Source organism: Tursiops truncatus, chromosome 11, assembly GCF_011762595.2.
Source record: "Tursiops truncatus isolate mTurTru1 chromosome 11, mTurTru1.mat.Y, whole genome shotgun sequence".
Classification (NCBI taxonomy): Eukaryota; Metazoa; Chordata; class Mammalia; order Artiodactyla; family Delphinidae; genus Tursiops; species Tursiops truncatus.
In genome coordinates this window covers 659,976-674,351 of record NC_047044.1, presented here as the reverse complement: position 1 = coordinate 674,351, position 14,376 = coordinate 659,976, and the positions used below count along the sequence as shown (strand labels likewise).

Sequence of the window (14,376 nt, the reverse complement as noted above, 5' to 3'; positions counted from 1 at the left end):
TTGTAAGCTGCACCTTAAGAACATTGTGTCAAAAGAGATATTATTTCCTGTGGCGTTAAAAACCACCAAATAACCAGAAAAAAAACCTAATGAAGGACGTGCCAGACCTCTACCCTGAAAAGCCACAAGCCACAGTCCAGAGAAAATCAAGACGCCCTAATTAAGAGTAGATCATGCTTTTGATTTGAAAGACAATATAAAGAGATGTCAGTTCTCCCCTCTGCAGATTCAAGGCGAATCCAATCAGAATCCTGGCAGTTTTTCCTCCCCTCCCCCCTCCCTCCCTCCCTCCCCCCCTCCCTTCTCTCTGTCTGTCTGTCTGTCTGTCTCTTTTTTGCTTTCTCTTGAGGTGGACAGGCTGATCCTGACATACGTATGGAAATGCAAAGGGCTGAGAACAGCCTCTGGTGCAGAGTGTGCTTCCCGTGCTGCTGGCTGGGCCGGGCCAGGTGACCTGCCCTCCCCTGCACGCGGTGCGGTGAAGGCGGCAAGCGCTGGCGTACGGCCCGGCTGGCAAGAGGCAAACTCGCCCTGGGCAGCTGCGGGCTCACGGCTGAGGAGCTGCGGTTCCGGCCTGAACACAGCCGGTAGCCTGGAAGCAAGCGCAGCTAGTCCCGCGGGACCCTCAGCCGCGTGACCATCACGCATTGCTTCACTCCGAGATGAGCGCCACGCGCGGTCACCGCAGCACAGACCCACTCAGGCGCGCACGGGGGTCCTGAAACTGAGAGAGACCCTAATAGGTGGTGTTGGCTTGGGAAGCGGTGGGGGGGGCGCGAAGAGCGGCCACAGGAGGTTGACCCTCTCGCCCTCTCCCACGGGCACCAAGACCGAGGCAGACGTCAACCACAGCGACACCGCACACGGCAGGGAGACTGGCCGAAGGGTCACGCGTGCCCAGCGTGGCGCAGCCAGGCGCCCTCCTGGAGGGACCCCGAAAGCCGGCGTGCGCCCTGAGCGGACCCGGACATCGTCTGGAGTGGCTTCGGGAGTAACCTTGGCTCCTATGAGCAAGAAGCACCTGAACCGGCTGAGTCACCGAACCCTGGACCCGCACGGGCCCCAGGAGAGGACAGCCCCGGACCAGCTGTGTTCCTGTCCCTCCCTGTGACTGGCCGGGCATGGGGACATTAGGACCTGAGTGTGGGAAGGTGGCCCTCCGGCAGGAGGTGGAGAAACCCTGAGCCCGCAGAGCCTCGACGTGGACCAGGTTCTCATCTCAATCCAGCAACAGACAAAATCGAGACGCTTACAGGAAGCAAGGCCTCCAGGGTCTCAGCCTCTGACCAGGCTGCCGGCGGCTGCCTTGCCCTCTGCCAGGCGCTCGGAAGGGGCTGACAGTTGCCCTCGGCTGGACAGGAGGCTCCTGGGGAGGCTGTGGGTCTGGTCCCAGAGTCCCAGCGCTGGTGGAGAGAAGGACGTATCTTGAAGACGAACGTGGGAGTGGATTTTGGTGCACAGAGTTGGCGGGACGGAAGCACAGCTTTTGGGGAGAAGGGTTACGTTAGCAGAAGGACCGCCAGCCTGGGCCAAGAGAGGCAGCACCCGTTTGCGCTGTGAGGACCTGAGAGCCCCGCTTCCTAAGGCCACAAGCCGCGGAGGAAACGGCCAGCCTCCAAGGGGCACGTGTCCCCCACATTCTCCTTCGTATACGGCCGAGGAGGACGACGAGAAAAGGGCCTCTCGGGGCAGAGCCAAGACTCGCTGAAAATGGATTAAGGAGCAGAGTCATGGCACAGAGCTCTCCCCCAGGAAGGGCGCAGTGTTTGCCGGGGGGATCCAGGGTGCTGTGGACCAGCTACCCTGTGCTGCGTCCATGTGGCGTGCGTGCATGTGTGCGTGTGTGTGCATGTGTGTGTCCGTGCAGGCGTGCGCATGTGTGTGTGTCCGTGCACGCGTGCTCAAGAGCACGCATGCACGCAGGTACCTCGTGTTGGGAGAGACAGCCCTTGGTCTCTCGTGCCCTCCTACGTGTCCTTCGAGGTGCGCTCCGTCCATGCAAGGCCCTGACCACCCTTCACTTGGGCCACGTCTCAGGGTGAGGTAATGTCTCCCTCCAGGACAAAGAGCTTCCTGAAAAGGCAGCAAGTGTCCCAAGCTCACTGCTCCCCCCGTGACACGGGCCCCCTGTGCGTGCGCCATCCGCCTGGGCCACAGTGCGTCCCAGATCAGCTGGCGCTCACGAAGTCCTTCATCTCTGACCCAGGAGTTGCGTGTCTTCTGGCAACATCCACGCAACAGCCTCAGCTAAGCTCACAGCCAACAGCTTGTAAGGAGGGGAAAGCAAACCCAGTCCTGGCAGTTTGGCAGTAAGGATGCCTCCGGGACTCACAGTGCTGAGGCCAGGGCCCCAGAGAACGTGGCTGAGGTCTGTGTTGCTGGGGGACCTGATGACGGTTGTCTTAAACAAATGCATGTGAGACAAATCAAACGGGTTTGGTGCCCACCTCTCCTGGTCAGGTCAGAGTGGCCTGTGGAAACTGGCCGGAGGCTCAGATGATGCAGGATGCTGTGTATCACTGGGAGAGAAGGCCTTCCTTGGGTCTCCCAAGCACCCTACATACTTTGTGGGGTGTGCCAAGAATGCAAGACCCTGATCACCCATTTACCTTTCTCAGCATCGTGCCTGCAGTGAGCAGTCCTGGGGGATGAGGTGCTAGTTCCCTCCAGGACAAGAGCAGGCTTGCTTACTGCTTGCTACAAAAGTGGTAGATGCCTGAGGTTCAGTGTTCCTCATCTGTGATGCAAACTCAGCGTGTGTAGCAGGCATCTGGGCCACAGTGCGTCACCCCACGTGGCTTCACAGATGTTCAGAGGCTCTCGCTGCTTCCTGAGATGAGAACGATGAAGTCCTTCGTCTCCAACCCAGGAGTCGCGTGTCTTCTGCCAGCCTCCATGCAACAGCCACAGCTAAGCTCACAGCTCGTAAGGAAGGGAAAGCAAATCCCAGACTTGCCAACTTGTTTTTCTGGTTCATAGTTATCCAGGTGAAGAGGAATGATGGAGAATCACAAATCCCAGACTCAGAGTCTGGTTCTATGACTGTGGAGACTTTTTGGCGGGCGGCGGCGGTGAGCGTAGTTTGTTTGCAGAAGGTAAGTGAATGCCAGTGACCCGGAGATTAGACTGTTGTATATTTGATTATTGTTCAGAACATATTCATTCCGCTCCTCCTACCCCACTGAGGAGTATCCTTCGTCGCCCACCTACTTGAGTTTGGGCAGATGTGATGTGAGTAGAAGCTTTCAGATGCCTCCCCCTTTTGACTTGCCCTCTCATGCTGATACCATCTGCCTCGTGAAGATGATGACTGGGGAACCACTGGCCCCAGAAGGGGAGACACGTGAGGTGGACCTCAGCCCAACCTGCAGCCTGGAGCCTGGCTCAGCCTTCCTGGTAGAACCCAACATTGCTACAGCTGACCTGAAGATGTGTGAGAAACAGAGGCTTGATGAATAAGTACCTCTGAGGTTGGGGAGGGGTTGTCTTTGTTACGCAGCATTACTGCTGCAAAAACCTGACTTAATAAAGACAGGAACATAGAAAATTGGGAGTGTAGAGTCCAAAACCAGAAAAACATACCTAGTCACCTGCCTTGCAACAATGGTACAACGCAGCGAAGAGGACACAGTGTCTTCAATGCACTATGCTGCATCAGCTGAACGTCTGTACAAAAATTGTGCACCTTAACTCCTATATCACACCACACCCGGAAACAGTTCCAGATGGAACATAGCTCTAAATGTGAAACCATACAACTTTAAGAAGAAAACAGAAGTGACTATTTTTATGACTCTGGGGTAGGCAAAGATTTCACAAACAGAAAACATAAACGCTAATCATAAAAGAGAAATTGATATTGGCATATACTGAAATAAATAACGTATGTGCACCAAAAGGTACTATTCAGAGTAAAAGGCAAATCATAGAATGAGAGAAGTTATCTTTAATACGTATACCCACCAAAGGACTTGTATCCAGAATACATAAGGAACTCCTACAAGTTGACAGGAGTAGGGAACAGAAAAACATGCCCAAATACAAAAAAGGTACCTTGCAAGCGTGTGTTGAAATGGACTGTTGATATGAAAAGGTGCTGAATTTCTTCAGTCATCAGATAAATGCAAATTGAAACTGTCATGTGAACCCACTGCACATCTACTAGAATGGCTAAAATAAAAGGACAGAGAATATCTAGTGTTGGTAAGAGTGTGCAGTCACTGGAAGACTCATACACTGTGGCGGAATTTACACTGACACAGTCACTCTGGGAAATTCCTTGGGAGTGTCTACCAAAGCTGAATGCATGACCCAGCAACTCCATTCCTACAGAAAGATGTACACATGTTCACCAAATTCAGGAGTGCTCACAACAGCACTGTTTGTAATAGTCTGAACTAGAAGCCATGTAAATGTCTATCCACAGTAGTACGTAAATAAACTGTGGTTGAGAACCAATTTTAACTACATGCAAGAAACCACATCCGGACATATACCAAACTCAACATCAAACCAACTTAGGTTCATTCCTGGAATGCAAGGTTGGTTTAACATTCAAAAACTGATTGATGTTCAGTGCTACAGGCAACTTCTTAGAAAAAGAAAAACCTATTGATGTTATTTATCACTTTAATAGTATAAAGAGAAAAAACTTAAGAGAGTCTCATAGATGCACAAAGAATGCTGAGAAAATTCACTACACATCTGTAATAAAAATTCTTGGTGGGGTTAGAAAGAAACGACTTTAACGTGCTGGAGTATCTATACATTGATATGTATCGATCATATTTATAGCTTTATTAAGACCTACAGAAAATGTCATTATAGATGAGAAATGTTAGAAGCATTCTCTTTAAAATCAGGAATTCAACAATGGTGCCCAACATTGTGTAGGAGGTTCTAGCCAGTACAATAAGACAAGACCATAGGGGCAAGAAGGTTGGAGTGGAAGATACAAAGCAATTTACACAGGATATAATTATTTACATAGAAACTCAAAAGAAGATACATACACATTTTTAGGAATAATGGGAGAGTTTAGAAATGTGGCAGATAGAAAATTAACATATAGAAGTCAGTTTCATTCTATATGACAGCAGCAAGCAATGCGAAAATGTATATATAGAGATGACACCATGTGCAATAGTATCTGAATATCAAGCAAGAGAAATAAATCTAATAAAAGATGTCTATGATCTCTGATGGGAAAATTCTAAAATTTAAAGTAGATCTAAGTACATGGAGAGATATGTCATGTTCATGGGTAGAAAGATACGATTTCATTAATTTATCCATTTCCCCCAAATTGATCCACGGAGTCAATGCAAATCCAACCAAAATATCAATAGGATTTTTTTGGTTGAACTTGATAAAACAATTATGACATTTATATAGAAAAGAATGAGGTCAGGAAGGACCAAGACCCTTATAAGGATGAGCAGAGAGAGGCAACTTGCCCTACCAGATGCAACAGGCGGTGTGGCACTGGTGCAGGGGGGCAAACTCAACAGTGGACAGAATAGAGACTCCAGAAATAGACCCACGCATGCACACAGGTGGGATACCAGTTCACAGGGGGATAGAAATAAATTTTTCAAAAAATAACTGAAAAATTTTTCTACGTGAACAAAAATAAAATTCGATTCCTAACTCACACCATATACAAAAGTCAACTCCAAATGGATTAGGACTTTTATGTCAAAAACAAAATTTTAAACTCTTTTTTAAAAAAATAAATTTATTTTATTTATTTATTTTTGGCTGCATTGGGTCTTCGTTGCTGCGCGTGGACTTTCTCTAGTTGCGGCGAGCGGGGGCTACTCTTTGTTGCGGTGCTTGGGCTTCTCATTGTGGTAGCTTCTCTTGTTGCAGAGCACGGGCTCTAGGCATGCGGGCTTCAGTAGTTGTGGCACGTGGGCTCAGTAGTTGTGGCTCGCAGGCTCTAGAGCACAGGCTCAGTCACTGTGGTGCACGGGGCCATGTGGGATCTTCCCGGACCAGGGCTCGAACCCATGTCCCCTGCATTGGCAGGTGGATTCTTAACCACTGCGCCACCAAGGAAGCCCCAAAATGTAAAACTCTTAGTAGTAAATGTAGGTAAACAATCTTTTAAACCTCAGGGTAAAGAAAAATTTCTTAAGACAAAATAGCACTGACTAAAAGAAAAAGATTGATAACTTTAGCCACATTAAAAATCAAATTAAAACCTGTGTGCAAGTTCTAATTACACTACTAAAACGATCCAAAAAAACGTAGGCCATGCAAGGACAAACAATGAAACTATGTCATGAACCAAGAATTATGATTAATCAGAATGTATGCACCTGAGATCCAATGGGATGAGAAAAATGAATGAATAAACAAGGTCCTAGACAGTCAAAAAAGTAAGAAAAAGATATGAAAGGTATAATGATTGCAAGGAAAGGAAAACAAATTAGTTGATATAACTGTATGTGAGAAACCAAAAGAATCTTCAAATATATTAATGAATTGATAGAAATGATATTAGCCAGATGGACTTTTTACAGAATCCATTCATAGGGCTTCCCTGGTGGCGCAGTGGTTAGGAATCCACCTGTCAATGCAGGGGACACAGGTTCGAGCCCTGGCCCGCGAAGATCCCACATGCCGCAGAGCAACTAAGCCCGTGCGCCACAACTACTGAGCCTGCTCTCTGGAGCCCGCGAGCCACAACTACTGAGTCCGTGTGCCACAACTACTGAAGCCTGCGCGCCTAGAGCCCGTGCTCCGCAACAAGAGAAGCCACGACAATGAGAAGTCTGCACACCGCAACGAAGAGTAGCCCCTGCTCACCGCAACTAGAGAAAGCCCGCGCACAGCAACGAAGACCCAACGCAGCCAAAAATTTAAAAATTAATTAATTAATTTTAAAAAAAGAATCCATTCGTAAAAATCAATTCCCTTTCTATCAACCAGCCACAATTTGCAGGAAAAAAATTTTTTAATTTGATACTATTTACAATAGAATAAAAAATAAAAAATATATGTCTAAATCCAACAGAAAAAGTGCAAGACCATTACAAAGAAACTTCTAGGAGTTTATTGAAAGATCTTAAAGGATTTATTTATGGAGAGATATACCATGTTCACATATTCTACGGCTCAGTAATGTAAAGAAGTCAGTTCTCCCCAAACTGATGAATTTAATAGCAATAAAAAATTTTTAATTTTAATAAAAAATTATGTAGGTGAATCTTGACAGCCTACTTCTGTAACCTGTGTGGAGGTGTAGGGGTGCCAAGAACAGCTGAGTCATTTCCAAGGAAGAAAAACCAGCTCACAGGACTTGTCTGACATCCTACAAAGCTGTAGTAATGAAGACCTTGTGGCACTGGCCCAAGGCAGACAAAACGGTGGAGCTGAACGGAAGGTCCAGAGGTGCCAACACGCAACAGTGCCAGCCTGCAGGTGAGCAGGGGCGGGGCCGTTGGGCTCCTCACACCACGTGCAAGTCAGCTCCAGGAACCTCCAAGGCTGGAATGTATGAGCCACAGCAATGCTCCTAGAAGAAGAGGGCTTCACGACCTCAGGGTAAGGCCGCAAGCCAAAGAAATGACCAACTGTCGAGGGAAAGCCTGACCTATCGGAGTTTATTAAAATTAAGGTGGCTTTACATCCAAAGACACCATAAAGGTGTGAAAAGGCAGATCACCAAGTGGGACACAGTGTTTCCACACAAATCAACTGAAAAAGGAGGAGAATCCAGAACAGATGGCTGTCACCCCTTCAAATCAGCAGAAAAGATGCACAATTCTAAGGACGATCAGACAGAAGACGTGCTTTTCAGGACAGGAGCCCTAATTGGCCAACGCATGTCTGAATACAGGCCATTTTATTAGTAAATAGGAAAATGCAAACGAGCGCCATCACTCCCTCCAGAGGCAAACAAGAGGCCCTGTCAACACCAAGTATTGGCACAATGTGAGCAATGGCCGCGGTGTGGCCACGGTGTGACCACGGTCACAGTGCCGTCCCTCTGGCCACGCCTGCAGTGCCCGGTGCACCAGGTTTAATACCCGCCCCCCCGCCACCGCCAAGTTCACGTCCACTTGGAACCTGTGAATGTGACCTTATTTGCAGATGTAATCAAGGTAAGGTGAGGTCATACTAGAGGAGGTGGGACCCGATCCAACAACTGGTGTCCTTTTAAGAGGGAAATCTGGACACAGTGACACCCTGAAGGAACACCGTGTGAAGCAGGGCAGAGATCGGAGTCACTCGTCTGTAAGCCGAGGAACACCGAGGACTGCCCGGGGTGTCAGAAGCTGGAAGGGACAGGAAGCTTCTTCCCTACAGGCTCTGAGAGCTCGGCCCTGCCGACGCCTTGGTTTTGGACTCTGGCCTTCAGAAAAAACGTCTGCGGTTTACGCCACCAAGTTTGCGGGACTTCGTTACGGTAGCTACTACACCTACCTAGGTAGAAGCTGTGTGCGCCCTGGGGACACGCACTCCTAGGAAGAGGCCTGGGGAAAGTCGCACAGTGCATTGCAGAGAAAACCTGGAAATTGCCCCCATGGAGAGGCAAGTCGCTAAGCAGTAGGGCTGACAGACCTTGGTGCCAGACTGGACATGGGGTGAGGATGGCGGGCCGGACTGCAGGTGGCCCCCAAGGGCCCTGCCAGCTCTGAAAGCACATGCTCATCGTGCCCGGCGCTGGCGACTCTGGGGGGCGGCCCGCACACGTGCTGATGCAACAGACATGCACTGAGCATCTGCTATGTGCCGGGCATGGCCCCAGGTGCAGGGGTGCACCGAGAGCCCAGCCCCTGACAGCTTACAATCCATGGGGACAGACAGACAGGCAAAGAGGCTGTTAGTGCCAGGGAGACAGACAGACAGACACACTGGGAACCCGGGGAGGGGGGGTGGGCACAGCAGGTGCATGTGTCCTGGTGAGTTCAGGGAGACAGGTGCACCTGGGGCAGAGCAGGTGGGGGCGTGGCCCTGGCTGGGGTCACTCTCTTGGCCACGGCTGGGTGCCAGACCGTGCCAGTGGGGCTGCTCCATACCTGTGTACCTGCGCTCGGAGGCCAAGCCCAGGCCAGGCTCCCGGGCCACGTGTGACCGGCTCCACCAGAAGCTTCAGAAAACAGCGCGAGGGCCCAGTGATTGCCGGCCCCTCCCGTCCGCGGCACTTGGCGCCTATGCAAACCTCAAACTCGACGCCCCATTGGCGCCACACCCCACAGGGGAGACAGACGAAGGCTGTTACCCACCTGGTCCTGCTGCAGGACCCCCCACTATCCCAACAACTGGCCGGGACCAGGATGGGGCCAGGGCGCCCTGAACCCTGCTCTGAGCTCAGGCTGGACCAGAGGCCCCGGCCTGCCCTGGAGGACGCAGAGCAGGTAGCCCCAAGCAGACCCGGGGCTCAGACGGACACGAGCACGGCGCTGTTACCTGATGGTCTGGGCAGCTGAAACTGAGCGCTCTCCACTGTCTTCACGCTCGGAAGAAGGGACGCAGTGGGTGCACATTTAATAAGTTTGGATCCAAGTGTTTGTCTGATTCGGCCCTGGCGAGAGCAGAGCTCAGGGCCTTATTGTCTAGGTGCTGAAAGGTACAGGTAGGGGGCTCTCTCTTCCCAAAACTCCCTGTGGCCGCACTTTACTTTCGCACTTCTCTCCGCCAGCCTCTTTTAGGGCACAGGCAAGGTGCAAGGAAGCACCTTTTCGTCTTTCAGTTTCAAGTCTTGCTGGAGAGCCATTCGTGGTGGCCCCGGAGCCAGGTGTGGCATGGCCGGGGGGCACCTCTCCCCTGGTGGATGAATGTCCAAGAGCGGAGATGCAAAGTCAAAGTTGGAGATGGGCGTCATCTGCTTCTTGGCTTTCCACACACCCACCCCTTCCACGAAGAGGTCGGACCCCGGGAAGGGGGGCAGCTCCACTGCAGGCTGGGGAGGGAAGGATGAGGTGAGGGGTGCTGGCTGGCTCTTTCCTGGCCTGCCGGTCAGGCGTAAGGCCTCAGGGAGAAGCCCCGGCCACACTTCCCGACGGCTGGGCTGCCCACTGGGTCCCCCCACCAGGGGCGCCAGGTTGCAGGGTTTTGCTGCCTGGCCTGCAGGAGGGCTCCTTGGGGAAGCAGGCCCCTGGAAAGACCCCTGAAGGAAGGCTGGATCTTCACCCCAGGAGGACGGAGGACACTGCAGGTCGGAAAAGGAACAGCCTAGAGGGGCCTGGAGGCCACGGACATCCCGCCAGCCCAGCCAGAGGACCCCCTGCCAGGTGGCCACAGAGTTGGGGTTGGCTGGGGAGGAGAGATTGGAAAGCTGGATGGCAAAGGCCAGCTGGGCGAGACGCCCCCGGGGCGTGGGAAGGGGCCACCCCGAGGTGGCCGGCAGGAGAGGGACACCCCGCCCCCCTCACCTGTCTCCACAGCAGCTCGAAGTTGCCGACGTCGCAGTTTCGGTCGACCTTGCGGTCCACCACCACCTTGATGGTGTCCTCCTGCACCTGCGCGCAGAGCCGAGCCGTGACCGGCGTGGACGCGTGCATGGTGGGGCTAGAGTTGATCTCGATGAGCCAGGGCTTGAAGTCGCAGCCGAGGATGAAGTCGGCGCCGTACAGCTCGAAGCTGTTCTTCCGCGGGTCTACGTGGTCCTGCGCCACCTTCATGGTGTTGGTGACGGCCCTCTTCATGGACGGGTAGATGACGCTGCCCCACACGGCCCCGCGGCCCCTCTTCTGCAGGTACTCCTGGAACTCGGTGCTGGTCCACATGTTGTGATCCGGCAGCAGGGGGCTCCGGTCCTTGTCATTCTTCAGGTGCTTCTGGATGGAGTTGTTGCACAGGTGGATGGCGCTGCGAGGCAAGGCCGCCGTCAGGGTCGGGGGGCGGGTGCGCAGGCTCCTCTCCTCCCAGCGGGCGCCCCGGGACCCCACCCTGAGGCCCCGCCCAGACCCCGCCCCGAGGATCCGCCCCCGAGCCCCTGGCCCCGTGGGCCGTGACCCCGGCACAGCGCCACTGCGGGAGGAGTTCTGACGGGTTCCCCGTTCTCCTAATCCTCCTAGGCAACCTCAGGACAGCTCTCCCGTCCCGCCTGGGACCACCATGGGGTGGGGTGGGGCGGGGAGGGCAGGGCAGAAGCCAGCCAGCCCGGGGCCACCAACTAGGGGCCTCCAGCAGGTACCACCCTCTGAGCCCGCTTCCCCACTTGTCCCTGGAGGAGAGCCGGAGCCCCCCAGGGCTAGAAGGATTCGCTAACTGAAATTTTCAATTAATTCGTTTATACGCTGGCATTGTTCTAAACAGGATTTAAATTGAATAGCATGTACTAGGAGATTATAAAATAGGTGGGTCCTGTTCAAAGTCATTTTCATTTAAACGTGTCCCTGGGCCTGGGGATTTGCCATCTTGTTCTGGGTGGTGAGACCGCATCTGTGACCATGAGAGAGCTGTACTCCCTAAGACGGTTGCAAGAAACAAGACACAGGCACACGGAAGAGCTTTGCAAGCTGCAAACAGTGCTGTTAGGGAGCCCACACAGTTCAGAAACAATGTCAGAGAATCTCCTGTCAGCCTGGGGAGAGGGTTATGGTCCCGGACGGAGAAATGGCTCAGAGAGGGTAAGAGACCTGCCAGGCACTCAGCTCCCAGCTTGGCAGGGCCGGGCAGGCTGGAAGGGGCTCCGTGGGCTTCTCACTGCCCAGTCAGCCCAGGACCCCTCCTCCAGGCCCCCCTGGCCTGGTGGGAACACATGTGCTCCTTGAGCTGCCGGCCGGGACCACTTGTCCCAGCTGCCTGCTCCTGCCAGGTGTGACTCCAGGTGTCACCTGCCAGGGGTGACCCCAGGTGTGGTCACAGCCCCCAGCTTGAGCACAGTGGACCCCCTCAAGGTCTCTGTGAAGCAACCTTCAGTCCTCGTGATACTGACGGGCTCCCCTGTAGCCCCCGCCAAGATGTCTAGGCACCCAGCCGGGCACCCGCGTGTGGTCACAAAACAGAGCCACGGAGGCCCTCCATCTGGAAAGAGAGGTGGCAGCTGTTCTCTCAAGAGAACGCCACGTTCCCGAGACTTCGCTGGTGGGCTCTCGTCCTGACACCCACCCGGCCTGCCCGCTCTGGGACCCTGCTGGGGCTGGGTTCACCCACCCCAGGGCACCCACTCCTGCAGGTCTGAGCTGCTGCCCGGCACCCCCTGCACCCTGTATCGGGTACCGCTCTCATCGTCTTCACCCCTCCTAACCCCGCACGGCTGGGGTCATCCTCAGAGGACCCCTCAGGCCACCCTCACGTCCCACACTCTGCCTCGTCGGGGAGCCGCCCCCCACCTCCCCAGACACTCCAGCAGCTTCCCCGCCTGCAGGATCCCCACCCAGGGCTCTGGGCGCTCACAAAGTGAAGGCCCTGCAGGGTCTACTGCAGGATTTGAGGGGCTGGTCCCCAGGAGCCTCCCCGAGGAGCCCTACCTGTCCCCTCCCTCCACATGCTGAGGGGACCGAGAGAGCAAGCAGAGCTGCACCCCGAGCCCGGCCCGTGTGGTCAGCGGAGGGGCACGGCCCGCCACTCAGCCTTCCCAGCCGAGGGGCAGCGGCACCCACCGCAGAGGGTGCCTGGTGCCCACGAGCACATGGCAGACGGTGCTTTCAGGATTTTCTGGAGAAGACGCACACCCCATGGGGGCGCAAGGCACTGGCTCTGATGGGCAGGGGGCCTGGGCCCGCCCCTTGCAGAGGGAGGTCGAGTAGCCTTCCCAGGCCCGAGCACGACACAGCACCCCACCGGGCACACGAGACCTGCCTCGCGCTCCAGGTGCTGGTGGGAGCCCACCCTCTATGGCAGCTAGCTGACCCCCACTGACCTGTCCAGATTGTCCAGGGAGAAGCGCTGCGTCGAAAAGCGCAGGTAGCTCTCCTTGTAGAACCAGATGGTCAGCGGGTTCCAGTCGGTGACCAGGAACCACTGCCGGATGTCAAACTTGGTGTCGTAGATGAGCAGCGGCGTCTCGATGTACTTCTGCACCACCCACTTGTTGCCCTTGGCGGGGGGTGGGTCTGTAGCCAGCTCCAGGATCTCCTCCACGTGGTTCAGGCACACTATGTCTGCAAGAGGCCACCGCTCAGCCCCCAGCCCCAGAACAACGCCTGCGGTCCTGCGCTGGGGGGCTGCGCAGGAAACGCTCTGCCCTCGGGGTTGAGGCCACAGCCAGGGCAGCCCTCCAGGCTCGCCCACCACAAGGGGCTTCAGAGAGGACTGAGAATGGGAAGGTCGGGGACGGGGACAGAGGCCCCGTGAGGAGGCAGCCAGCGAGCTGGGCACTGGCCCGAGTCCGGGGGGAGCAGGGAAGCAGGGCGGGCCCTTCAGCCTCAGGAAAGCAGCAGGCGGGGTGATGGGCTGCTCCACGGGCTCCAAGGGCTGGTGAGGCCTCACACCCAGGGCGACTGGCCAAGTGGGGGTGAACAGGGCGGGGATGGGGTACACGACTCTTCCCCCACGTCTGCACCCCTCCACTTTGCAGGAGGGTTTGCATGCCCCAAAGTTAAGCCGTGTGACTGGTGGTGACCAGTGACACGTGAGCCAAAGTGACGTGCATTTCCCTGGGCTGCAGCATTTAATGTCACCGACAGACCCCCTCCCCAGCCCTCTCTTTCTCTGCCGTGACACCCCGGAAGCCTGAACTGTGTCACAAGACGGTGGGGGGACTCGCCATCCTCCCTGCCAACCTGCCTCGGACAAGCGTGAGGAGAGGCCGAGATGTGGGGCGGCCTGGCTCTCCTGGCCGGCACGGGGGGCGGGTGCCCCTTGTGAGGCCCAGGGGCAGTGACAGCGCGGGACACGAGGGAGCTTTCCTCACAGAACACAGGACCCCGCTCTTCAGTTACAGCAAGTGGAGACCTTGCCATCTTGAGACCAAAGTCCAGGAGGAAGCTGCACGCCCCTGGGCCAAGAGCAGACGGGGCACTGGGTTGGGGGTCAGGCGGTGGGCGCATAGCCAGTGACCAGGCACAATGGCGTGCACTCGGTTATGAACAGGTGGGTTTGAGGTGTCTGTGGAGCGTCCCCGGGGATGCAGTGTCGGCAGTGGGTGGAAGGTCTGGGCTCAGGAGAGAGCCCGGGGGGGAACACGGGCCCGGCCCAGGAGGGTGCTTGCTGAGAGCAGGCAGAAGCTCGGGAAAGAGAACGTTTCAGGACAGCCTGAATGCAGGATATTCACAAATTAATAAAGCTTTTTAAAATATCTCATAAAAAGTAACCACTTATGAATTCACAGCAACAGTAAAACCCCTCAAATAACTCAAGGGGCAAATAGAATATGCAAACAAAAGGTAAGGTCTGTTTAGATACTCAGGAAAAAGAGAACATCATATAACATAAACAAGAGGGTGCAGGGAAGGCTGTATTCTGAGGACATTTCCA

At 54.5% G+C, this 14,376-nt stretch overlaps 1 protein-coding gene across 1 annotated transcript in view; it reads right to left on the bottom strand.

The window, feature by feature from the left end:
- The window catches only part of TTLL8 (tubulin tyrosine ligase like 8), a 63,940-nt gene that overhangs the window by 9,441 nt on the left and 40,123 nt on the right, over positions 1–14,376 (bottom strand). Inside the window, exons 12-14 of the mRNA XM_033865675.2 lie at positions 12,821–13,061; positions 10,386–10,821; positions 9,421–9,913 (exon numbers count right to left, since the gene is read on the bottom strand). Coding sequence (XP_033721566.2) covers positions 9,659–9,913; positions 10,386–10,821; positions 12,821–13,061 — 932 coding nt within the window. The 3' untranslated portion in view covers positions 9,421–9,658. The remainder of the gene's footprint in view (positions 1–9,420; positions 9,914–10,385; positions 10,822–12,820; positions 13,062–14,376) is intronic.